At 62.8% G+C, this 24,054-nt stretch overlaps 5 protein-coding genes across 7 annotated transcripts; 2 read left to right on the forward strand and 3 right to left on the reverse strand.

Moving 5' to 3' along the window:
- Window positions 1-1,862: 1,862 nt before the first annotated feature.
- Window positions 1,863-6,469, reverse strand: SIRT2 (sirtuin 2). 2 transcript variants are annotated; one of them, XM_050984010.1, is made up of 15 exons: window positions 5,913-6,469; window positions 5,790-5,829; window positions 5,310-5,426; window positions 4,645-4,686; window positions 4,461-4,567; window positions 4,324-4,380; window positions 4,167-4,235; window positions 3,945-4,074; window positions 3,543-3,602; window positions 3,398-3,453; window positions 3,206-3,282; window positions 3,079-3,130; window positions 2,880-2,944; window positions 2,586-2,652; window positions 1,863-2,496 (listed from the first exon to the last, which is right to left on the reverse strand). In XM_050984010.1, the coding sequence occupies exons 1-15, from the start codon at window positions 6,435-6,437 to the stop codon at window positions 2,185-2,187; spliced, it is 1,776 nt and encodes a 591-aa protein (XP_050839967.1). In that variant the 5' UTR covers window positions 6,438-6,469; the 3' UTR covers window positions 1,863-2,184. The 2 variants fall into 2 exon arrangements, with proteins under 2 accessions (XP_050839967.1, XP_050839968.1); XM_050984011.1 differs by lacking the exon at window positions 5,790-5,829 and having other exon boundaries at window positions 5,913-6,101.
- A 413-nt stretch (window positions 6,470-6,882) lies between these two features.
- NFKBIB (NFKB inhibitor beta) lies at window positions 6,883-8,587 on the forward strand. The gene is made up of 6 exons (XM_050984794.1): window positions 6,883-6,893; window positions 7,073-7,178; window positions 7,427-7,673; window positions 7,977-8,065; window positions 8,155-8,415; window positions 8,540-8,587. Exons 1-6 carry the CDS (start codon window positions 6,883-6,885, stop codon window positions 8,585-8,587), a joined length of 762 nt encoding a protein of 253 aa, XP_050840751.1.
- A 725-nt stretch (window positions 8,588-9,312) lies between these two features.
- SARS2 (seryl-tRNA synthetase 2, mitochondrial) lies at window positions 9,313-13,710 on the reverse strand. Its single transcript, XM_050984021.1, is given in 16 exon segments — window positions 9,313-9,606; window positions 9,686-9,837; window positions 9,840-9,942; window positions 10,230-10,323; window positions 10,404-10,516; window positions 10,586-10,673; window positions 10,778-10,823; window positions 11,015-11,123; window positions 11,203-11,250; window positions 11,435-11,540; window positions 11,867-11,930; window positions 12,205-12,259; window positions 12,891-13,031; window positions 13,102-13,131; window positions 13,241-13,336; window positions 13,465-13,710. Coding segments are annotated over 16 exon segments (1,632 nt in total). The 3' UTR covers window positions 9,313-9,465.
- Window positions 13,711-14,275: 565 nt separating this feature from the next.
- MRPS12 (mitochondrial ribosomal protein S12) lies at window positions 14,276-15,415 on the reverse strand. Its single transcript, XM_050984195.1, has 2 exons — window positions 15,187-15,415; window positions 14,276-14,781 (listed from the first exon to the last, which is right to left on the reverse strand). The coding sequence occupies exons 1-2, from the start codon at window positions 15,233-15,235 to the stop codon at window positions 14,399-14,401; spliced, it is 432 nt and encodes a 143-aa protein (XP_050840152.1). The 5' UTR covers window positions 15,236-15,415; the 3' UTR covers window positions 14,276-14,398.
- Window positions 15,416-15,654: 239 nt separating this feature from the next.
- Window positions 15,655-23,996, forward strand: PAK4 (p21 (RAC1) activated kinase 4). 2 transcript variants are annotated; one of them, XM_050984013.1, is made up of 10 exons: window positions 15,655-15,752; window positions 16,044-16,104; window positions 19,060-19,296; window positions 20,191-20,673; window positions 21,313-21,705; window positions 21,987-22,120; window positions 22,261-22,387; window positions 22,468-22,593; window positions 23,048-23,182; window positions 23,259-23,996. In XM_050984013.1, exons 3-10 carry the CDS (start codon window positions 19,096-19,098, stop codon window positions 23,412-23,414), a joined length of 1,755 nt encoding a protein of 584 aa, XP_050839970.1. In that variant the 5' UTR covers window positions 15,655-15,752; window positions 16,044-16,104; window positions 19,060-19,095; the 3' UTR covers window positions 23,415-23,996. The 2 variants fall into 2 exon arrangements, with proteins under 2 accessions (XP_050839970.1, XP_050839969.1); XM_050984012.1 differs by having other exon boundaries at window positions 19,080-19,296.
- Window positions 23,997-24,054: the final 58 nt, after the last annotated feature.

Consider the following 24,054-nt stretch of genomic DNA (forward strand, 5'->3'; position numbering starts at 1 on the left):
GAAGAAAACTCTTTAGAGAAATAACAGCGCTTTCTTTTTTTCTACAACTACTTGGAGCAGAAGAACAGAAAACTTATAAGAAATAAAACTGTGTTTAGGTAGCATAGCTAGATAAATTAGGTAATTTATTGTTAACTTACATAATTAGAACTTGGTGATTACTAAGTAGTACTTCACGTGTGACTAAGCCGAGTGGAGAAGATTACTAACTATATGAATTGTCTGACTCTCCTTAGGACCTCTAGTTAGAGCAATCTTCACTATAAACAAAAAAAAAAACCTCCCGAGTAGTGTAAGGTTATTATTTTTATACGAAATACTTCTATTACTTATATTTATTTCAATTAAATATTTATCGGTATTGGTATGTATATTATCTATTTGTATAGTTGGATTGATAATTTTATATTTTTTATATTTATAGTATTTTTTAAAAACCCAGCCTATAACCTAATAAAAACCAAAAAATCTCCAATTTATTTTAAACTACATTTAAATATTTGTATATTTTCAGTCTATATGTATATATCTTTGTACAGCTATATATTATTTTATATCACTTTACCGCCCTTTTTGCGGTCGCGTCCCCCGCCTGGGGAGGGGCCGGGCGCTGGCTCGGGGGGCTGCAGTACCGCTCGCTGTCCACAAGGTGGCAGACTTACCGGGAAGGGCGCTCTTCGATTTGCCCGCCCTTTGTGCCGCCACCTTGAGAAGGTCAAGCGAGTCCGCGACATCCGCGACACGCCGCTCCCAACATGGCGGCCGCGAGGCTGCCTGCCCGTGCGGGGCTGCAGTACCGCGCTCTGCCCACAAGGCGGCAGCACCGCCGCCCACCCCAGCCGGGGCTGGGGCGGTCCCGCCAAAAACTCCTCTGAAATTACGTCACTAAAAAAATATAACCAAAACTCTACCTCTACACTAACTCAAAGAATTCAAAGAATAACCAATACTCTGTAAAAATACCTTTAAAAACCTAATTAATTAAAGATATTAAAAAAAATCTCAACAGCTAAAAAATAACTAAATAACGACCCAAGTTAAAAAAACCACCTAAAATGACCCACCATAAAAATACCCATGTACCCAAAAATAAAACAAATAAACAACAAAACAAAAAACAAACAGAAAAAAATCCCCAAAACCAAACTAAATGCAGCCTTAATGCTTTTAACGTAAAACTTTTACAATGTTTGGCTGTACGATTAAAATAAATATGCGTGTTTATTGTCCACGGGGAAATGCTTTACACAACAGAAAATATCCATTTTGGTAACACAGATCCCATTGTGGCAATAATGGATTCTCTCGCGTTTGGTATTTTGGAACTTGGTATGCTGGAATTGGGTTATTTTGATATTTTGGAACTCGTTCTGGTATTTGCAAACCAGGTTACTTTGGTATTTTGGAATTTATCCCTGCTCCATCATCACCCTTCTCCCAGCCCAGGTGAGTTTCCAAGTCCTTGGGAGAAGAGTTTGGGAGTGGGAAAGGATCTGGGGCACGGGGTGGGAGTTGGACTCGATGCCCCTCGTGGGGGCAGCTCGGGATGTTCTGTGGTTCTGTGACAATTCTTCCCCACAGGAAGGGACGTTTTCCAACCCCCATCTCAGGGGCAGCTCCAAGGTGGCCCCGGGGGAGCAAGCCCAGCCAGACCGCCCAGTCCTGGTGGCTTCCCTCCAGGAGCAGCCCTTGGGTTATGGGATTTTGGAGGTGCAATCCAAACTTTGGCCAATTTTGGCTCGTGGACAATGAGTCCCATTTGCCATTCCAGAAAAGTCACGTTTGCATTTCCCAGCCCCACAGATCCATTCCTGCTCTTCCTTCCATGCCAAATCCCAGGTATGGCACAGCAGATACAGAGCTTTGTTTCGAAACCTTTTCTTTAATGTAAATTAATGTTATTTCTCAGTAGGTATAAAAGTGAGAAACTTGACAGGTTTCAGTCTTTTGCACACACCTCCCCCCACACCATCCCTAAGAATTCCAACACATTTTGGAGCTGTAACATCCCTTTTTAGGGGAGGAAAAAAACCTTTCTGTACCCTCAACCTCCCCCTTTCTTTTTCTGACTTATTTTCCCCCTTTCCTGTATTTTTATTTTGTTTTCCTCTTTCTTCCTTTAAGGAAAGAAAGAGCTCCAGCCCCCCAGTGACCACACAAACCCAAAACCAACTCTGTGACCATTTAATCTTGGGTTGTCCCCCCTGTGCTATGGGAAGGGTCCTCACTGCCACCCCGTGACTTTCCTGGGTCATTTTGAGCCTTGTCCTTGTCCTCCCCCTGGGGTTTTTTGGGGTCCTTTTCAGCCTTGGCCGTGCCCCCCAGGCTCTTCTTGGGGTCACTCTGAGCTTTTCCCTTGTCCCCCAGGCCCTTTTTGGGGTTCCCCCCATCCTTGTCCTCATCCCCCCGGGGCTTTTGGGGGTTCCCCCCATCCCTGTCCCCGCCCTTGGCGTCGATGGCCGCGTGTTCCCTCCGCACCAGCTCCTCCAGCTCCTCCTGGGGGGAACACGGGGGGGTTCAGGGGGGTCCCAGGAGGGTTTGGGGGGGCAGGGGGACCCCCAGAGTTTGTGGGAGGGGGGCAGTACCTTCCAGCCCAACAGCTCAGCCAGAGCCAGGCACCCGCTGTCACAGTCCCCCAGCCAGGCCACGTCCCTGAGCAGACACAGGGAGCCCACGGTCACCTTTGGGGGACCCCAAAAATCCTGGGGGAGCCCTAAATCACCTTGAGGGTGCCCAGAACCACCTTGGGGTGTCCCAAACCTCGATGGTAGGTCCCCAAAACCACCCTGAGGGTCCCAAATCCACTTTGGGGGTCCCCAAGGCCACTGGAGAGGTTCCCAAAACCACGGCTGGGGACAGAGCCCCCCAGCTGACCATACCTGTAGGCCTTGTCTGAGTCAAAGTCCATCCCACCAAAGCCCATCAAGGACATCAGGGGGTCACTCTGAGGGGGACAAAGGGGGTAACAAGGGGGGGGCAGCTGCTCCAAGGCTCCCCCCCCCCAAGTGACTCCCAGAAAGGTTTGGAGGGTAGGGGGACCCCCAAAATGATGGGATTTTGAAGGTGCCCCCAGCTCACCTGCCCCGTCTTCTCCTTGTTGATGAGGAGTCTGGGGGTGTTGGTGGGGACCCTGTGGGAGGGGGACAGTCACAGGGGGCTCCCCAGGGTGTGGGGGGGTCCGGGAGGGGGTCTGGGGGGGTCTCACCTGCTGATGAGGGAGGCAAAGGGCTGCACCTGCAGCGAGGTGCCCATGATGAGCAGCAGGTCAACCTTCTCAAAGTCCTGCAGAGGGAGGGGATGTCACGGGTGGGGAGGGGTCCCCAGGTCACCTCAAACCCACCTCAGCCCCAAGTCCGGTCTGGAGGGTGGGATTGGGGGCCCCCCAGACCCCACTCACCGACTCCAGGAGGGCGAAGAAGCGCGAGGGGAGGTTCTCCCCAAAAAACACAATGTCTGGGGACGGGGGGCAGGTCAGTGGATGGGGGGGAGGAAGACCCCCGCCCAAATTCCTGCTGAGTCCCCCTCCCAGCCCCAAAACTCACCAGGTTTCACCAGTCCCTGGCACTTCTCACATTTAGGAACGAGGGAGGAGAAAATCCGCTCTGGGGAGGAGGAGGAGGAGGAAGAGGGAGAAGCTCGGTGGGAAAAGGGGCACCGGGGCATTTGGGGGGCACTGGGGCTTTTGGGGGGGCACTGGGGCTTTTGGGGGGGCACCAGGGCGTTTGCAGGGGCAGTGGGACATTTGAGGGGGCACCGGGGTGTTTGGGAGGGCACTGGGACATTGGGGGAGGGCATAGGGGCATTTGGGGGGCATGGGGGCATTTAGGGGGGCACGGGGGGAGAACAACCTGCTGTTCCCACCCTGTGGCAGAGCAGGTGGGGACACCCCCACAGGCACTCAGGGGGCCTGGGGGGTCCCGGGGGGTCCCCAGAGCCCCCCGTACCCCTCATCCAGGCCAGGCTGTAGCGCTGGCGGCACGAGGCCCGCAGGCAGTGCGAGGTGAAGAAGGTGCCGTGAGCCTCCACCAGCAGCTCCGGGTCCAGCCCCGCCACCCTCTCCAGAGTGTCGATGTTCTAGGGGGGCCCACAGGGGGGTCAGAGGGTCCCCAAAATCCCCGTGACCCCCCTTAAACCAGACGGGGGGGAGAGGGGGGTGCACGTCCCACCTGGGTGTAGCAGCGCAGCAAGAGCCCCTTGTCCTGCAGCAGCCGCATGAAGTAGTGGCACACCGTGGGCTGGGGGGAATATGGGGGTCGTTTGAGGGTCTCTAGGGGCCCCCCTGATTTGGGGAGGGGGTTGGAAGGAGGTTAGGGGGTGTTTTACCTTGAACTGCCCCGGGTAGAGCTCACGGGCGAGGGCGAAAAAGGGCTCTGGGTGTTTCTGGGGGGCACAGGGAGCTCAGGGGGGCTCCCCAGAGAAACTCAGAGCCCCCCAGGATTTGGGGAGGAAAGGGGGGGTACCTTGAAGAACCCAATCTCGAAGATGGCCTCGGGGTAGGGGAGGTTGTAGCTCTGCAGGTTGGAGTACAGCCCGGTGCCGGGGGAGCGGAAATCGGGGATCCCGGCAGCTGGGGGGGTCGGGGGGGGTCAGGACCCACCCCGGGGGTCCCCGAGCCCCCCAGGGCCCCCCACCCAGAGCACTCACAGGTGGAGATGCCAGCGCCCACCATGCACACGATGTTCTTACCTGGGGGGGGACACAAAGGGGTGAACCCCAAATCCACCCTCAGGAACCCCACAACCGCCCCCTCCCCCCAAAGCGAGCCCCCAAATCCCCCACTGCTCCCCCCTCCCCCCCGTTCTCGCTGCCCCCCCTCTGTGCCCCATTTTCCTGCTGCTCCCTCCCCGTTCTTGGTGCACCCCATTCCCGTTCCCATCCCCGGTGTCCCGTTCCCGGTGTCCAGTTCCCGTCCCCGGTGCCCGTACAGCGCTCGCTCTTCAGGAACCGGCTCACGCCCCGTTCCCATTGCCGTTCCCAGCCCTGTTCCCGGTGTCCCGTTCCCGGTGTCCCGTTCCCGGTGTCCCGTTCCCGTTCCCGGTGTCCCGTTCCCGGTGTCCGTACAGCGCTCGCTCTTCAGGAACCGGCTCACGCCCCGTTCCCATTGCCGTTCCCAGCCCTGTTCCCGGTGTCCCGTTCCCGGTGTCCCGTTCCCGTTCCCGGTGTCCCCTTCCCGGTGTCCCGTTCCCGGTGCCCGTACAGCGCTCGCTCTTCAGGAACCGGCTCACGCCCCGTTCCCATTGCCGTTCCCATTGCCGTTCCCATTGCCGTTCCCATCCCCCGTGTCCCATTCCCGTTCCCGGTGCTCGTACAGCGCTCGCTCTTCAGGAACCGGCTGACGCCCGCCAGGCTCAGCTCGTCCAGCACCGGCTCCGCTCTGTCCCCGCCGAGCCCCAGGGTCCGGGACAGCAGCGACCGCAGCAGCTCCACTGGGGGGGACACCCAGCTAAACCCCCTGAATGTCCCCAGATGTCCCCAGACAGCGCCAAAGCCACCCAGAATGTCCCAAAGGCCCCAGAAAGGTCCCCAAAAATCCCTTGAGCGACCTCCGGGAGATCCAGAATGTCCCCAAACGTCTCATTCCGACCACCCTGTCCTAGAATGCCCCCAAATGTTTCCCCAGGGGGTCCCCGAGGTGTCTCCAGGGGGTCCCCAAAGTGTTGTCCCCAGGGGGTCCCCAAAGTGTCCCCAGGGGGTCCCCAAAGTGTCCCCAGGGGGTCCCCGAGGTGTCCCCAAAGGCCCAGCCGGGGGCCCCTGCGGCCACCACGGGAGCCCGGCGCCCCCAGACCCACTGTCAGCGTCGACCGAAGCGCCCGCCTCGGGCTCCGAGACCTGCGGGGAGGAGTGCGCGGGGTCACCGGGGTGCCGGGGGCGGTCACCGGGGTGGGGACCGGGGGGGACACAGGGGGCGTTACCGGAGACTCGGCGTTCTGCTCCGCCTCCTCCTGCCGGGCACCGGGAGCTGCGTGGGCGCTGGGGGGGTCCCCGGCGGGAGCGGGAGGAGAGGGAGCCGCACCCCCCGGGCCGCTCCCGGCCCCGCCGCCCCCGGTACCGTCGCGGTCCGCCATGGGCGCGGCCTGCCCGCACCACAACTCCCGGCGTGCCCCCGCGGAGGGGGAGAAAATGCGTAGGCAGACGGAGGGTGCTGATTGGCTGAGAAACCCGGATGCGCAGGCACGGACTACAGATCCCGGCAGGCGCCGGGGCGGGGATTCCCCGGCCCGCGATGGCGGCCGCGGCCTGAGGCGGCCCCGGCGATGGCGGCCGCGGCCCCCGCGGCCCCGGCGGCCCCCGGCGAGGCCAAGCGCCCCGAGGGTGACGAGTGGTGCGACAGCGGGCTGGGCTCGCTGGGCGAGGGGCCCCTGGGACCGCCGCTGCCCGCCAGCCCCGCGGCGGAGTCCTCCGAGCCCCTCGCTGACCCCGCGGCCTGGCTGCGGCATGTCCTGAGCTTCGTCACCGAGGAGGGCGACACGTGAGGGCGGGCAGGGACGAGGGAACCCCCCGGGGTCTGGGCGGGACCGCCGCGCACACGCTGGGCTTGGGGGGTCACGGTCCTGCCTCTGCCCGGGGTTCCGGTGCGATCCCCCCGGCACCTCCGCAGCCCTTGGGCGGGGGTCCCTCGGTAACGGCCCAAGACCCCCAATAACCCCCTTAATAACGGCTCAGGATCCCCAATAATCCCCCACAATAATGGCCCAGGACCCTCAATAACCCCCCCAATAACGGCACAGGACCCTCAATAATCCCCCCCCCAATAACGGCACAGGACCCCCAATAACCCCCCCCCCCCAAATAACCGCCCAGGACCCACAGTTACCCCTCCGAACCCTCAATAACCCCCCAAGACCCCCAATAACGGCCTAGGACCCTCAAAACCCCCCAGTAATGGCCCAGGAGCCTCAAATAACCCCCCCCACACACACACACACACTTTTTTAAGCACTCTCCTTGGGTCTGGGGTTGTCAGTCCTTTATTGGCTGCCCCATTTGGGTCTGGGGGTGTCATTCCCGTTTTGGGTGCCCCATTTGGGTCTGGGGGTGTCAGGACCCCCCCGCCCAGCCCATGCTCCCCCAGGGCCCTGCACCTGGCCGTGATCCACGAGCACCTGGAGTTCCTGGAGTCCATCCTGCGGCACACGGAGCACTCGCCCTACCTGGACCTGCAGAACGACCTGGGCCAGGTGGGACGGGAGAAATTTGGGGGTCCCAGAGGACCTGGGGAGGAAGTTGGGGTCACGGCGGGGCAGAGCTGCATGGTGGGGGATGCCTGGGGGGGAATTTTGGGTGGGGTTTGACCTCCTCCCCTCCCCAGGTGTGACACACCTGCACCCCCCAGAGCGTCCTGCACATCTGGGGCTGGGCTTTTGGGGTGATGGTGAGGTTTTGGGGCGGTGTTTTGGGGCGATTTAACCCCGTTTTCCGCACACAGACCGCCCTGCACATCGCCGTGGTGCTGGGGCTGGCCGGGGCCGTGCGGCGGCTGCGGGCGGCGGGCGCGGGCGTGGCCGTGCGGGAGCGGGGCGGGCACACCCCGCTGCACCTGGCCTGCCGCGAGGGTCACCCCGCCTGCGCCCGCGCCCTGCTGGGGGCACCCCCCGAGCCCCGGGACCCCCCCCGGGACCCCCGCAAGGAGGAGGAGGAGCGGCGGGCGCAGCTGGAGAGCGTCAACTACGACGGTGGGGGGGCAGGAGGGGCGCGGTTTTGGGGGGGGGACGGACGATTTTGGGGGCTTCATGGGTTGGGGGGATCATGTGGGTTTGGGCTCATGGTGGTTTTCCGGGGTTTTCCACACGTTTTTGTGGAGAACACACAAAACGTCAGGGGCATCACGCGGGTTTGGAATTTATGTTTTGGGAGGAAGGTGGGTTTTGGTTTTTGGGGGCGGGGGGGGTGTCGCGCTGTTTGGAGGGAGGAGAACGGCTTGGGGGGGTCCCACGTGCTCAGGCAGGGTTTTGGGCCCCCCCCGTGTCCCCCCACAGGTTACACCCCCCTGCACGTGGCCGTGCTGCGCCGGGACCCGGAGCTGGTGCAGCTCCTGCTCCGCGCCGGCGCCGACCCCGACCGGCCGGTGAGTGCCCCCCAAAACCCCCCGAAACAAACCAAAAACGTGGCTCTGGGGGGGTCCTCGCCGCCCCCTGACCCCGCCGTGCCCCCCAGGAGCCGAGCTGTGGCCGCAGCCCCCTGCACTTGGCCGTGGAGGCGCAGTGCCCCGAGGTGGCCGAGTGCCTGCTGCAGGGCGGGGCGCGGCCCGACCCCCGCACCTTCTCGGGGTTCACCCCCCTGTACAGCGCCCGGCGCCGCCCCGACCCCCGCCTGCCGCCCCTCCTGCGCCGCTTCGGGGCTCGCGACCCCCCCAGCAGCGACAGCAGCGACAGCGGCGACAGCAGCGACAGCGAGGGCGGGGCCGAGGACAGCGAGGTCAGTCCGGGACCGCACCCGTCCTGTCCCCAGAGACCCCCGGGGCAGACCGAGGGGCTCCCGGGAGGGCCCTCAAGCCCCCCCAAGCCCCCTCACACTCCCCCAAACCTCTGTCTCTCCCCAGGACGAGTACGACGACATCGTCATCAACAGCAGGCGCTGCCCGGACTGAGGGCCCCCCCGGGTGGACTTGTGGGTCCCCCTGCCGCTCCCCAGCCGGGGGGACCCCCTCGAGATGGGGATTCACCCCCTAAAATCCTGGGGGAGCCCCCAGGGGTGCGGGGGGTGGTGGGAAATAAAGCAGAGGCTGCGCTCCAAAGAAAGGACAGGTGTGACAATGGGGGGACATGGCAGGGGGAATGGCACCTGTGTGAGTGCGGGAGACAGGTGTGACACTGGGGGACACCTGTGCGAGTGCGGGAGACAGGTGTGACACCGGGGGACACCTGTGTGAGTGTGGGAGACAGGTGTGACACCGGGGGACACCTGTGTGAGTGTGGGAGACAGGTGTGACACTGGGGGACACCTGTGTGAGTGTGGGAGACAGGTGTGACACTGGGGGACACCTGTTCCGAGTGCGGGAGACAGGTGGGACACTGGGGGACACCTGTGTGAGTGCGGGAGACAGGTGTGACACTGGGGGACACCTGTTCGAGTGTGGGAGACAGGTGTGACACTGGGGGACACCTGTGTGTGTGGGAGACAGGTGTGACACTGGGGGACACCTGTTCGAGTGTGGGAGACAGGTGTGACACTGGGGGACACCTGTGTGAGTGTGGGAGATAGGTGTGACACCTGGGGACAGCTGTGTGAGTGCGAGAGACACGGGTGACACTGAGAGCACACCTGTGTGTCCCAGAACACCCCAGGAGCAGAGCACACACCTGTGACAAGGAGGCGATTTCCAGGTTTTATTCCCAGAGTTTGTCACCTCGGGGACACCCCGGGCTGTCACAGTTCCCTGTGTCCTCCTGTGTCCCCTGTCCCGAGTCCGTCCCACGCTGTCCCAGCTCTGACCGTGCCCTGCCTCCTCTGAGGGGCCCCCTCCCCTCAGGGCCCCCTCCCCATTTTGGGGGGCCCCCCCCCGGGCTGGTTGGGGCCGATGTAGCGCAGGAGGGGGGCGGGGGGCCGGGCCAGCACCTCCTGCCCCACCAGCGGCTGCAGCACGGGGGGCACGCGCACACGGCCATCCTGGGGGGGCACATGGGGCAGGGTGAGCCCCCCCGGAGCCCCCAGACCCCCCACGGGACCCCCCCCCACCATCACTCACCGGGAGCTGGTTGCACTCGAGGAGCGCGATCAGCATCCGGGACACGGCGCAGGCGGTGCCGTTCACCTGAGGGGGGGACGCGGGGTCAGGGGGGCCTAGAGACCCCCTCCCCTCCCCCCCTCGGGATTTTGGGGTTCTCCCGGGGGTTTTGGGGGTGCACCCACCGTGTGGGCGTGGTTCAGGCAGCCCCCCTCCCCGCTGTACATGATGTTCAGCCGCCGGCTCTGGTAATCGGTGCAGTTGGAAGCGCTGGAGATCTGGGGGGTGAGGGGGGAGAGGGCTCAGGAGGGTTGGGGCACCCCCCTCCTCCTCCACTCCAGGGACTCCCCAAAATGGGGGTCCTGACCCAGCAGCAAGGGTGAAAATAAAGGGGGGCCATAAACAGGGAGGGAGGCGTCACCCTGGGCACCTCTGGATTTTTGGGGCTTTCCCACAATTGTTTGGATTCTCCCCAGATTATTGGGGCTCTCACCGAATTACCAGGGTTCTCCCCAAGTTATCTGGGCTTTCCCTGAATTATTGGGGTCCCAGACCCCCCCCTCACCTCCCCAAATTTGCCCCGTCCAGGCATCCAGGCCTCGATGTCGAACTTGCGGTAGGCGGGGAGCCCCAACTCCTCCGTGGGCATGTCCAGGACACTGGGGGGCCCGGGGGGGGACAGTTAGGAGGGATTTCAGGGGTCCCACGGATTGGGGGGACCCCCCCAAATCCCCCTCACCGGTAATGGAGCCCCAGCTCCGAAAAAATCTCCTTCTGGAGCCCCAGGAACTCGTCCAGCAGCTCCTCGCTCTCCGTGCCGCACTCGGCCGCCGTCACCCCGAACATCTCCACCTTGGGGGGGTACAGGGGGTGATCCCCCCGCCCCTCCCCCCCAGGGCTCCCTCCCAGTGCTCCCAGTACCTTGGTGAACTGGTGCACTCGGTAGAGCCCCCAGGGCTCGCGGCCCGTGTCAGTCTCGGCGCGGTAGCAGGTGCTGGAGCACACAACCCTGGGGGGGAACATGGCTCAGGGGGCCCCAAAACGCCCCCCAGGGGATTGGGGGGAAACCCACCAGGAGAGGGGGTCCCTGGGGGGGACACAGCCCCCCTGTACCTGACAGGCAGGTCCTGCAGCCGCACAGCGTGGTCCATGAAATACCCTGGGAGAGGGGACACAGGGTCACCCCCAAATCCATCTCTCCCCCTCCACCCCTTCTCCGCCTTTTCCCCCTATTTTTTACAATTTTTCTCACATTCTTCCCCAGTTTTCCCCATTTTCATCCACATTTTCCCCCATTCGCCTCCTGCCCGTGGGTTTTCCCAATTTCCCCTGTTTTCCACCATTCCCCACCTGCAATTCCCACCTCCGAGGTCCCGGCCAGGCACAGGTCCTCGAAGCGTGCAGGGTCGATGGTGTAAACTTGGGAGGGGGTGGCGCTGGGCTGGACCCCGCAGCCCTCCTGGTGGGCACAGGGGGGGTCACCCGGGGGGCCCGCTGGGGCGCCGGGGGGCTCAGGGTTAGGGTTAGGGGGCACTCACAAAAACGGCTCCTCGCAGCAGGTCCGGCACCGTCATGGGCAGGAAACCCTGGGACAAAGGGAGATCAGGAGACTCCGACGCCCCCCGGGTGCCCCCAGAGCGTCCTGGGACCCCCAGACCCTGCCTGGACCCCCCAAGCAATCCCAGACCCTCCCTATGACCCCCCCAGACTATCCCAGACCCTCCCTGGATCCCCCCAAACCCTCGCAGGCTCCCCCCAGATTCCCCCCACCTTGCTGAGCAGCTTCTGCAGGGTGAAGGTGACGAGGGCGTGCTGGAGCAGGGCCCCGGCCCCACACAGGTAATAGGAGCGATGGCCCGAAACGTGGGACAGGCGCCTGCAGGGTGGGACAGGTGTGAGACAGGTGTGCAACACCTGGGGACACCCCCAAACCCGCACAGGTAATAGGAGCGATGGCCCGAAACGTGGGACAGGTGCCTGCAGGGTGGGACAGGTGTGAGACAGGTGTGCAACACCTGGGGACACCCCCAAACCCGCACAGGTAATGGGAGCGATGGCCCGAAACGTGGGACAGGTGCCTGCAGGGTGGGACAGGTGTGAGACAGGTGTGCAACACCTGGGGACACCCCCAAACCCGCACAGGTAATGGGAGCGATGGCCTGACGGGTGGGACAGGGCTGTTCCCCTCCAGGTGTTGCTCACCTCTGCCGGATGATGTCCAGCCCCTCCCCCAGCTCCAGGTGTCCCTTTGGCTTGAAATCAAACACTGGGGGAGGGAGGAGGGACCTCGGTCACTTTTGTCACCTTGGTGACCCCAGACCCCCCCCAAACCTGCCCCCCAAATCCTCCAGAACCGCGAGACCCCCCCCCAACCCCCCAAATTCACCTCTAGACCCTTCTTCCCCCCAAGGACCCTTCTCCTCCTTCCCCAAAGCAAAAAACACCCCCAGACTCCCCAAACACCCCCAAGACCCCCCCAAAGACCTCTCTGACCCTCCCAAATGCCCCCCAGGACCCCCCCAAACCCCCCCAGCCCTCACCTGGTTTCTCCCCAACCACCTCGAGCAGCCGGGCCTGGCTCTGGTCCCCAACGGGCTGGGGGGGCACAGGAGGGGTTTGAAGACCCCCAAATCACCACAGGGGGGGGGCATGGGGATTTTGGGGGGGTCTCACCAAAGCAGAGTGGGTTTGGGGTGATTTTGGGGAGGTTTTTGGGGTCTCACCACAGCGGGGTTCTGCTGGGTTGGGTGGGTTTGGGGTGATTTTAGGGAGGTTTTTGGGGGTCTATGCTGGGTTGGGTGGATTTGGGGGTCTCACCACAGCGGGGTGGGTTCTGTTGGGTTGGGTGGGTTTTGGGGAGGTTTTTGGGGTCTCACCACAGCGGGGTGGGTTCTGTTGGGTTGGGCGGGTTTTGGGGAGGTTTTTGGGGTCTCACCACAGCGGGGTGGGTTTTGTTGGGGTGGGTGGGTTTTGGGGAGGTTTTTGGGGTCTCACCACAGCGGGGTGGGTTTTGTTGGGTTGGGTGGGTTTTGGGGAGGTTTTTGGGGTCTCACCACAGCAAGGTGGGTTCTATTGTTGGGCGGGTTTTGGGGAGGTTTTTGGGGTCTCACCACAGCAAGGTGGGTTCTGTTGTTGGGCGGGTTTTGGGGAGGTTTTTGGGGTCTCACCACAGTGGGGTGGGTTTTGTTGGGGTGGGTGGGTTTTGGGGAGGTTTTTGGGGTCTCACCACAGCGGGGTGGGTTTTGTTGGGCAGCTGCAGGGCCCCCAGGTAGAATCTCTGCTCCAGGTCGGATTCCTCGGCCTCGAGCGCCCGGAGCTGCCCCCGGAGGCTCCGGCCCCGCTCCCGCAGTGCTGCCAGCTCCGGGTGCTGCCAGAGGGCCACCGTGAGGGCCTGGGGGGCCAGGAAGCCCCCCGGGACCCCAAAATTCCATTCCTACCGTCTTGGCCGCTGCCTTGTCGTGGGAAGCCTGGGGGAGGAGTCAGGAGGTCCTTGGGGGTCGTGGAGTGGGTCAGGGGGAAAGGGAGGGGGGTCGTGGGGGGTTCCAGGGGGGACTTTGGGGGTCCCGGGGGTCTCACCATGATCTCGCGGACCCCCTGGGCCACGCGCCCCTTCTCCGCCTCCAGCCGGGCGATGCCATCGCGCACCTTCCCCAGCCGCGACCACGTCCGCACCTGAGGGTGGGCCCGGGGGGGGCGTAGCTCAGGTGGGCGCGCCGGCCACACCCAAACTGGGGAGGGGGGGGTGCACACACAGGCCCCGCCCAGCCTCAGGCCCCGCCCCCGCCGTTCCCGCCACTCACGATCTCGCGGAGCGCGGCGCCCCCTAGCGGCCCCCGGCGCCGCTCCACGTCCCGTTCGCTGAGCGCGGTCACGTCGAGCTGCGGCCGCGCGCTCAGCCCCTCGCGCGCGTGCTCGTAGAGCCGGCTCCGCCCCGCCGCGGCCTCGGCAGCGGCACCGGGCGCGGCCCCGGCCCCGGCCCCGGCCGCGGCCCCGCGCCGCCCGCCCGCCGCCCGCCCCGCCGCCAGCAGCGCCCGACGCGCCGCCATCTTGGGCACCGGCGTGTGGGGTCACGCGGGGGAGGAGCCGGGGCGGAGCTGGACGCGCGCGCGGGCCGCGCACACACACGGGCGGATTTGGCCACGCCCCCGGCCTCAGTTTGGTGACCCCAGCGACCCCCAGTGACCCCCCAGTGACCCCCCAGTGACCCCCCAATGACCCCTGTGACAGCCCAGGGTCATCCCAGTGACCCCAGAGACACCAGCGACCCCCCAATGACCCCCCAGTGACCCCAGAGACACCAGCGACCCCCCAATGACCCCCCAGTGACCCCAGAGACAGCCCAGGGTCATCCCAGTGACCCACCACTCTTCCCAGTATCCCAAAGGTGCCTTCCCAGTACCTGCACTCTCCCCACAACCTTTCCCAGTGCCCCCATGACCCTTCCCAGTGCCTCCAGTACTCCCTCCACCGTTCCCAGCACCCCCACAACCCTTCCCAGTACCCCAGGGCCCTTCTGAGTGCCCCCACAACCCTTCCCCGTGCCCCCCCGTACCCCCACAACCCTTCCCAGTCTCCCCACCACCACTCCACACCACGACCCCCACAATTCAATCCACTCCACACCAGTGCCACACTTTAATCCCAACTTTACACACCCGGGGGGGCCCATCCCCACCCAGTGCCCCCGGTGCCGGCCCAGGCTCTCCCCCAGCCCCCCAGCACGGGGGTCCCCACTCATTTCTTGGCCTGCACGTGGGCGCAGTCGTGCTTGCCGCGCACCACGGTCAGCTTGACGCCGGGCAGGTCCTGCGTGCGCCCGCCCTGCACCAGCACCACGTGGTGCTCCTGCAGGTTGTGGCCCTCGCCGGGCACGAAGGCCACGGCCTCGCGGCCCGAGCTCAGCCGCACGCGCACGCAGCGCCGGTTGGCCGAGTTGGGCTTCTTGGGCTTGCGGATCAGGTTCTTGAGCACCACGGCCTTGATCTGCGGCCGGCCCAGCGTGGCGCCCGGCTTGCGGGGAGGGGGCGCGGGGCGGCCCTGCCGGTGCATCTGGTTCAGGGTGGCCATGGGGGAGGACGGCGGGGCAGGGGCTGGCGGCGGGAGGAGCAGGCCCGGGGCTGCGGAGGGGACACGAAGAGGGGTCAGCTCAGGGGGTTTGGGAGAGCCTTGAGGTCCCCAAAGGGACCTTCCCAGTGCCTCCAGTACCCCCACCACCCTTCCCAGTGCCTCCAGCACCCCCAGAACCCTTCCCAGTGCCTGCAGTGTCCCCAGGACCCTTCGCAGTGCCTCCAGTACCCCCAGGACCCTTCCCAGTGCCTCCAGTACCCCCACCATCCTTCCCAGTGCCTCCAGTACCCCCACCACCCTTCCCAGTATCCCCAGGACCCTTCCCAGTGCCTCCAGTACCCCCACCACCCTTCCCAGTATCCCCAGGACCCTTCCCAGTGCCTCCAGTGTCCCCACCACTCTTCCCAGTGCCTCCAGGTTTGGGGGGCTTTGGGGAGGAAGGGGAATTTACGCACTGCAGCGCGGCAGCGAGGCAGCGACCCTGAGCACGGCGCGGAGCGACATCTCCGAGGCTCTGAAAGGAGAAGGCGCGGTCAGAACCGCCAGGGAACACTGGAATTCCTCAGGAATGTCCTAACTCTTCAAAAGCACCGGGGAGCGGCGGCACCGGAACCCCCACGTTCCCCTCAGGGCGCCGCCATCTTGCCCAGGTCGGGGCGCACCGCGCTGCGATTGGATAGCGGAGATGCCAATCTCTGTGATTCGCGCGGTGATTGGTCAGACAGCAACAGATGGCTATAGACCCGCCCCCTCAGAAGCAACTTCCGCCTTAGTCCCCGCCTATTCCTGTATAAACCCCGCCCCAAAACTTGTTACCCGCCCGTATCCGGCTCCGCTCCGCCCTAGGCCACGCCTCTTACCCATATTCGTCTCCCCATCCTCCTCTCCATGTCCACATTTGGCTCTCCCCGCCCCCTGCCCGTGTCCCCGCCCCTCGGGGGCGCGGTCTGTCGCCGCGGCGACGCGGGCGTGGGAGGACCCGGATGTGCCTGGATCCCAACATGGCGGCGGCGGCGGCCGAGTGAGGCCTGAGGGGGCCCGGCGGGGGCCGGGGGCGCTCGGGGCGGATTTGGGGATTTCGGGGGCATTTGGAGACCCTCCAAAGCCAGGGGATTATTCGGTGATGGAGGAGGATGGGCTTGGGGGCAGTTTGAGGCACCCCAAGTCGCCGGAGGGGCGGCAGCAGCAACCTGGGGGAAGCTCTGGGATTGGGGATATGGATCTAAGTGCCCTCCGCCCTAAAAAACCCCAAAAACTCCCCAAAAGGGGAGCTCGGAGCTGCTCCTGAGGGAATTCCCTTCTTCTCCTGCAGCACTTTGACCGGAGGACCCGGAACGCGGAGCTGAGGCAGGAAAGTTTTCCCTTGGTGGAAGGTAGGAAACGAAGCCGGAGTTAATTGCCGGAATTTCAGATCCCACGGGGATTTGGGGGTCTCGTCCCCGCGCCCCCGCCCAGCCCGAGAGCCCTGGGATGGGTTTTTCCTGTGGATTTGGGTCACAAACGCCAAGGCGGAGGGGCACTGGAATTCCTCGGGAATGTCCTAACTCCTCAAAAACAGCGTTTTCCCCCCAATTTTGGCACAGCAGGAAGGGAAATTGCCATCCCCACTGGATTTTTGTGGTGCTCCTGTCGCCATTCCTCAGCGTAAAAGGAGAAAAAAAAATTTTAAAAGCCTCTGGATTTGGGCTTTATTTTCGTTTTGCCGGAAATTTAGTGAATTTTGAAATAAGTAATGGTGGGATGGAGAGATTGACCCACGGTCGGCTTGGAAATAAGTGGGAATTGTGTTTATGGGGAATACCCAGAGGTGGAAAAGAGGCAGCAATCCTTTGGAAATGGCCAAAAACTTCCCCCTGCCGCCGTTCCCTGTTGGGTTTTGGGTGAAAAAGGGGGGAATTTGGTCACCAAGCTCTCCTTAACAGCCGCGGGACGAGCAGGAATTTCTGCAGTTTCCAGGGAGAAATTCCAGGGATATTCCTGCCCCTGGCTTTGATTAATCTTTGAATTTGTTCGTTTCCCGCGGGGTGGGAGCCCAGGAAGGAACATCTGGGTTTCCCGGAGGTGCTCCCGGACCAGCCCGGGAGGGATTTCCCGTTTTCCTGGATTTTGGGCTCCTGGGTCGTTACGGATGGACGGGATCGTTACTGATTAATTGGATCCTCGTTAATTGGCCCTTCCCTTGCCCCGAGCCGGAGATTCCCGACCGACCTCCCTCCCTCTCCCTGCGCTCCCAGCTCGGGGGAAACTTCCTGCTGCAGGAAGAGGGCGGAATTCCGCCAGAATTCCTCTTTTTCCTCTTCCTTGTACGCGTTTTCCCTTCCTCTCGCCACTCCTCCCTCGTTTCCCTGCTCTCCCCCTTCCCTCCCGTCCCGGTTTTCCCGGAAGCTCTGAGCGTTTGTTTCCCGTTTCCTCGGGAGCTCCGATCTCCTGGCTCCCTTCCCGGATTTCTTTTCCTGTTCCCCATGAGCTTTGGAGGCTCCAGATTCCTGGAATTCCGGGATTCCTCCGGGGCAAAGGCCGGCACTTCTCCTCCTCTTCCTCCTCCTCCTCCTCCGGCAGATCCAGCTCGGCCAGTCCAACCCGCCTGTCCCGGCTGGACCGCTCCGGCCCCGGCCTGGCTTTCCCGGGAATTCTGACCCCTTTGTGGAATCCCGGGATTCCAGCCCCCTCCCGGCCTCGCTTTCCCGGGAATTCTGACCCCTTTGTGGAATCCCGGGATTCCAGCCCCTTCCCAGCCTCGTTTTCCCAGGAATTCTGACCCCTTTGTGGAAATCCCGGGATTCCAGCCCCTTCCCGGCCTGGCTTTCCCAGGAATTCTGACCCTTTGTGGGGAGCACGATTCCACCAGGTCCCAGCCTGAATGCCGCTGTTTTTGGGGGGAATTTGTGGGATTTTGTTGGGAATTTTAGGGAAAGCTCGAGGTTATTCTGCCCGCTGCGGACTCGGTTCCTTGTTAATTGGTAACTAATTAAACCCCGCTGGGATCCCAGGAATGCGGCCTGGGAAGGGCTGGGGAATAATTTCACCCCCTCCTGGCCCCCATCCCACCCTCTGGAATTCTTCAGGACCTCTCTGCCCCTGCCAAGTGCCACCAGTTTTTCCACAACCATCTGAAAAGAAGAGGGGTTTTGGGGTGAAATCCCATGGATTTGGTGTCCAGAGGCTCCAGCTGCTGCACCTTCCTGAGATCCTGGCTGACCCGGATCATCCTCGGATATTTCCCGTGGAGCTCCGACAGGAAAAGCCCAAACGCAGCAGATTTTAATCCTCCCACTCCAAACTCAGCTGCAAGTTTCCCCAAACCAGGGGAATTTTCCATCCGAAAATGGGATTCTGGCAGTCCAGGGAGGATCCCAGCGGTGTCTCAGGAGGGTGGAAGGAGGGATCAGCTTGGGATGAGCAGGGAAAATGGAGAAAACACGGAATTCTGGCAGCTTTTGGTGAAAAAGGAGGAGGAGAAAAACTTAGTGATCATTGCATCATTGATTTAAGGAGAAAACCTCCAAGACTGGGCAAAAAACAGTGAGAAAACCTTGGAAGCAGTGGAATTCTGGAGCCTGGAAAATGGGTTGGAGCCGAGGAGCTGGGAAAAAATCGGAGGAAATGGGAAATTGCCACGAGGAAAAGTGATGGAAATGGGAAAAATGGACCTGCCTGGGATCCTTGGGATTTTGGGGCCATTCCCAGTGGGATTTGTGTCCCCAGTGGGGTCACAGTCCCAAAACCCTCCCAGCTCAGCTCGTTCCTGGCCTGGAAACTGCAGGAAAAACGTGGAAAAACAGGGAATGAAATCAGCCAAAGCCTCGGATCGTGCCCCAGAGCTGGGATCCCAGGAAAAGCAGATGTTTTTGTGGCTCTTTGAGGCGTTTCAAATCTGTTTGTTGGCTCAAGTTGGGTTAATGGGTTAATCCCATTTCCAAGTGGGAATTTCTGGTGTTTCCAAGCTTGGACTTGGGGGAAAAACGGGAAGTAATTGGATAAAAGTGGGGGATGTTGGGCAGAAGTGGTCAGTGGATGGATAAAACCATTCCAGCAGCGGGATTTTGGGGCTGATCCCGTCCATCCCAACCATGGATAAAACCCATTCCAGCAGCAGGATTTTGGGGCTGATCCCGTCTATCCCAACACATTTCCTCCCAACAACTTTTGGAATTGGGATAAATCCCAATTTATTCCATTCTAACTGTGGGATTTGGGCACTGATCCCGCTCCTGGGGACGTTCCCCATTGTAACCCCAGATTTCAGGGGCTGTTCCCCTTCCCAGGGCTGGATTTGGGGGCCATTCCCATTCCTGCTGCCAGCTCCCGTTTCCCACCCCTGACTCCAGGGTTTTGGGGCCATTCCCAGGAGCGTGTCCTGGGCCATGTTCTCCAAGAAGAAGAAGCGGGTGGAGATCTCGGCGCCATCCAACTTCGAGCACCGGGTGCACACGGGCTACGACCCCTCGGAGCAGCGCTTCACGGGGCTGCCCCGCCAGTGGCAGGGGCTGCTCGAGGAGTCCGCCCGGCGCCCCAAGCCCCTCGTGGACCCCGCCTGCATCACCGCCATCCGCGGGGCCCACAAGGTGCGGAAAGCCTCGGGAATCCGAGGGGTTGTGGGCAGGGTGGGCCCAAACGGGTCACCGTCCTTGGGGTCTTGGAGGGGGTAACGGGGTGCTGGGTGCTCTTTGGGGTTGAAATGGGGGCAGTTTAGGGGGCTTGGAATGAGGGGACGTTGGGGTTGTTCAATATTTGGGGGTTGTGGAGCAGGTAAGGGGTTGCCAGACGCTCAAAAAGCCAAACTGGGAGGGATTTGGGGGTCAGGGAGGTGGGAGCTGGGTCCCTGTGCCTTTCCCACCTCCCAAAAAGACAAACTGGGGGAGTTATGGACCAGGGAATTTGGGGATCACAGTGCAGGAAGGGAGGAGGTGGGGGCTCATTCAGTCCCTGGGGTGGATTTGGGGTCTCGGAGTATATCAGGGTGTCCTGGATGCTCTTTGGGGTCAAACTGGGAGGAATCTGGGGGTCTTGGGGCAGGGAGGTGAGGTGATGATTGAGTCCCCCAGGACAGGGATCCCCCGGTGAGACCCTTCCCCACACCTGGAACCAGCCCACCCCACAGGGCCTCGGAGTCATTCCCACCTGATCTCTTCCCCATTGTGTGTGTTCCCAGTTGTTTAGGACCCCCATGTTCCCACATCCTCCCGTGTTCCCACATCCCCCCATTCCCACCTCAGCTCTGACGTTCCCCCAGCTCCCACCCCATCAAACCATCCAGTATTTTGGGACCCTCCCAGCCAGGCTAGCCCCCAGTCCCTGGGAAGCACCCAGGGTCATGCGGGGCTCTGGGACTCTCCCCAGACAAACCCTCTCCCCTCTGCCCACCCTGCCACCCTCCTGCAGCCATTCCATGTCACCTTTCTGTTGTTTTTTTTCCCTTTTTCCCCGTTTCCCCCACGTGTGCTCCCCCCTTCCCGCAGCCCATCGTGCGCGGCTCCAAAGGCACCCGGGATGGGACCCCCGGGGGCCGGGACCGGACCCTGGCGTGGCTGCTGGACGAGCTGGCGGCCGTGTCCGTGTCCCGCTCCAACTCCCTGCGCCGGGACAGCCCCCCCTGCCCCTCCCGGCCCCCCCCGGAGAACGGCCTGGCCCCGGGAGCCCCCCGCTCCCGCCCGGAGCCCGCCAGGAGCCGCCGCAGGGACCCGGAGCCCAGCCCCCAGTCCCAGCCCCGGGAGGACCCCCACGCTCACCCCCACCCCCCCGGGGGCCGCCCCAAATCCAGCTCGGCCGGAGAGGGGCCCCCACGGCCCCCGGCCCGCGAGCAGCGCCCGCTCTCGGGGCCTGACCTGCGGCCCCCCGAGATCCCCGGCGCCCCCGGAGCGGGGCTGAAGACGGCGCCCGGACGCCCCTTCCACACCTACCCCCGTGCTGACACCGACCCCGGCCCGGGGGGCACTGCCCAGGTAAAGGGGTGTGCCCAGGCCTGTCCTCATCCTCCTCTTCCTCTTCTTGCTGCTCTCCTTCCTCCCAGAGCGGCTTCTCTGCTCCTCTTCCTCACGGCTTCCGCTGGGATCAGCAGCAGCTTCCTTCCACAGCCACATCCTTGGCTCTGGAGCAGTTTCCTCTCCTGCTTCTCCTTCTTCTCCATCTTCTTCTTCCCCTTGTTTTCTTTCTTTTCTTTTTTCTCCTTCTTCTTCTGCTTCTTCTTCTCTTCCTCTTCTTGTGCTTCCTCATCCTTGCTATGCTTGTCCTGTTCTTTCTCAGAAGCAGCTCCTCTGCTCCTCTTCCTCGCAGCTCCCCAGAATGGGGATGTGCCACCACCTCCCCTGCCACTGCTGCGTCCTTGGCACCCAAGCAGTTTACTCGTCCTCACTCTACCTCTTCTCTTTCTCCTTGGAAGCGGTTCCTCTGCTCCTCTTCCTCACAGCTTCCCTCGTCCTGCTTAGAATTGGGGCATCCTCAAGGCCTCCAGCTCCATACTTCCCTCCCGGTGCTGTCTCTGGCCCCCAAGTCTCTTCCTCCTCCTCCTCCTCACTCCCTCTGGCCCCTGGCATTCCCGTGGGAATTCGGGGGCTGACACCCCCTCTCCCCTGTCCCCACAGGCCGAGCACCACACGGGACGCCCCCAGGAGGTGACCCCCAACGGGCCGGTCCCCACGGGCGCTCCCGGTGCCCCCCAGGCCCCCGGCCCCCCGCGCCCCAAAGCCCCGGAGCCGCCTCCCCCGGCCCCGGAGCCGCCGGCCCCGCGCGCCCCCGGCCCCGCGCCCGCCCCGGCGGGGGGGCCCCAGCGCGTGTCCCACGAGCAGTTCCGGGCGGCGCTGCAGATGGTGGTGGACCCCGGGGACCCCCGCACGTACCTGGACAACTTCATCAAGATCGGCGAGGGCTCCACGGGCGTCGTGTGCATCGCCACCGTGCGCGGCTCCGGGAAGCTCGTGGCCGTCAAGAAGATGGACCTGCGCAAGCAGCAGCGGCGGGAGCTGCTCTTCAACGAGGTGAGGACAGCCCTGGGGACCCCTGGGAGCCCTGGGGACCCCTTGAGAGCCTTGGAGCCTTGGGGACCCTTTGAGAGCTTTGGGGACCCCATTAGAGCCTTGGGGACCCTCAGGGACGGACCTTCAGAGACCCTCAGGAACTCCTTGGATCCCTCAGGAGACCCTCATGGCCCCCTTAAAGCCCCTCAGAGCCCTCTTGGTGACCCACTAGGGACCTCCTGATGCCCTGGGGACCCCTGGGGACAGTGCCAGGCTCCCATCCCTGTGTCCCCCCCGGCCAGGTGGTGATCATGCGGGACCACCAGCACGAGAACGTGGTGGAGATGTACAACAGTTACCTGGTGGGCGACGAGCTCTGGGTGGTGATGGAGTTCCTGGAGGGCGGCGCCCTGACGGACATCGTCACCCACACCAGGTGACCACCCTGGGGGGGGCAGGGGGGACAGAGGTGGCAGGGGGCGGTGGCAGGGGTGGCAGGCTGGTGACAGAAGTGGCAGGGGGCAGTGGCAGGCTGGTGACAGCGGTGGCAGGCTGGTGACAGGCTGCCATGCCCAGGATGTCAGAGGAGCAGATCGCGGCCGTGTGCCGCTCGGTGCTGCGGGCGCTCGCCGTGCTCCATGCCCAGGGCGTCATCCACCGCGACATCAAGAGCGACTCCATCCTCCTCACGCACGACGGGCGGGTAGGGACCCCCAAAACTCCCCCCAGAGCTCCCCCAGTCCTTTGGGACCCCGCCCTGACCCAGCCCGGCCCCGCTGGCAGGTGAAACTCTCGGATTTCGGGTTCTGCGCCCAAGTGAACAAGGACGTGCCGCGGCGCAAGTCCCTGGTGGGCACCCCGTACTGGATGGCCCCCGAGCTCATCTCCCGCCTGCCCTACGGCCCAGAGGTGGGTCAGGGGGCTTGGGGGGTCCTGGGGCACATTAGGGGGTGTTTAGGGTGGGTTTCAGGGGGTTTGGGGTGAGCCTGTGGGCCCCCAGGTTCATCTCCTGCCTTCTCTGCCCCCGTGAGGTGTCTTGTGGGGAGGTTGGGATGGGTTTGAGGGTCCCCAGGGTGGGTTTAGGGAGAACAGGGTGGGTTTGGAATGGGTTTAGGGGTGTTCAGGGTGGGTTTGGAATGGGTTTAGCAGTGCCCAAGGTGGGTTTGGGGAGAACAGGGTGGGTTTAGGGTTGCCCAGGGTGGGTTTGGGGGTACCCAGCGTATGTTTGAGGGGCTCCAAGTGGCCTCCCATGCAGACCCCCCCCATTCTGGATGCTGTATGTTTGGGAGTGGGGACACGGAGTGGGCTTGAGGGGCTCCCCCCTACCCCCCTCCCCATTTTTGGGGTGACTTTCCCCCCGCAGGTGGACATCTGGTCTCTGGGAGTGATGGTCATCGAGATGGTGGATGGGGAACCCCCTTATTTCAACGAGCCCCCCCTCAAAGCCATGAAGCTGATCCGGGACAACCTCCCCCCCCGGCTCAAGAACGGCCACAAGGTAACTCAGAGGGGGGAGTCCCCCCGTTCCTGGGGAGCCCCGGGGGTGTCTCACACCCCCCTCTCGTGCCCCCCAGGTGTCCCCATCCCTGAAGGGCTTCCTGGAGCGGATGCTGGTGCGGGACCCGGCGCAGCGGGCGAGCGCCCCGGAGCTGCTGCGCCACCCCTTCCTGGGCGTGGCGGGCCCCCCCGCCTGCATCGTGCCCCTCATGCGGCAGCACCGGCTGCGGTGAGACCCCCGCCCGAGGGAGACCCCCGGCCTCCTCCTGCTCCTCCTCCTCCTCCTCAGCAGCACCCCCAAACTGGAGTGGGACTGGGATGTTCTGGGGGACACCAGCCCCCCCAACCTGTACTACTGAGCTGGGGACCCCCCAGCAGAGATTTTGGGGGAGGGGGGAGGAGCTGTCATCCCAGGGATTTGGGTTCCTCCTGGTCCCTCCTGCCTTTGGGACCCATTTTGGGGCATTCCCCCCCTTTTTTTTTGTTTTTTTAGCCTCCTCTTTTCTACCCAGTTTGGGCACTGGGGTGGGGCCCCCCAACATCTCCGTGAGAGGGGGGTCCCTGAAACTACAGCCACCCCTCTCCCCAGCACACCACACTACTGATCAGGGTGTGTCCCTCCCCTGGGCCTTCCTCGTCCGTTTTTGTTGATTTTGGGGTGTTTTTTGTTGGTTCCTTCCCCCCCGAACTCCCTCGTACCCCCTCGGTTGTTTTTTAACAAAGTGATATTTATATGGTTGGGTTTTGTACCACGCGGGACGGGGGGGCCCCGGGGGGACACGGGGCCCCCCCCAAATTACACGTGTCCTTTTGGACCCGCCGTGTGCTGTGTGCTTCTTTGGGGGGCGGGGGGCACCTCTGACCTGCCCACAG

Source organism: Serinus canaria, chromosome 25 (assembly GCF_022539315.1).
Source record: "Serinus canaria isolate serCan28SL12 chromosome 25, serCan2020, whole genome shotgun sequence".
NCBI lineage: Eukaryota > Metazoa > Chordata > Aves > Passeriformes > Fringillidae > Serinus > Serinus canaria.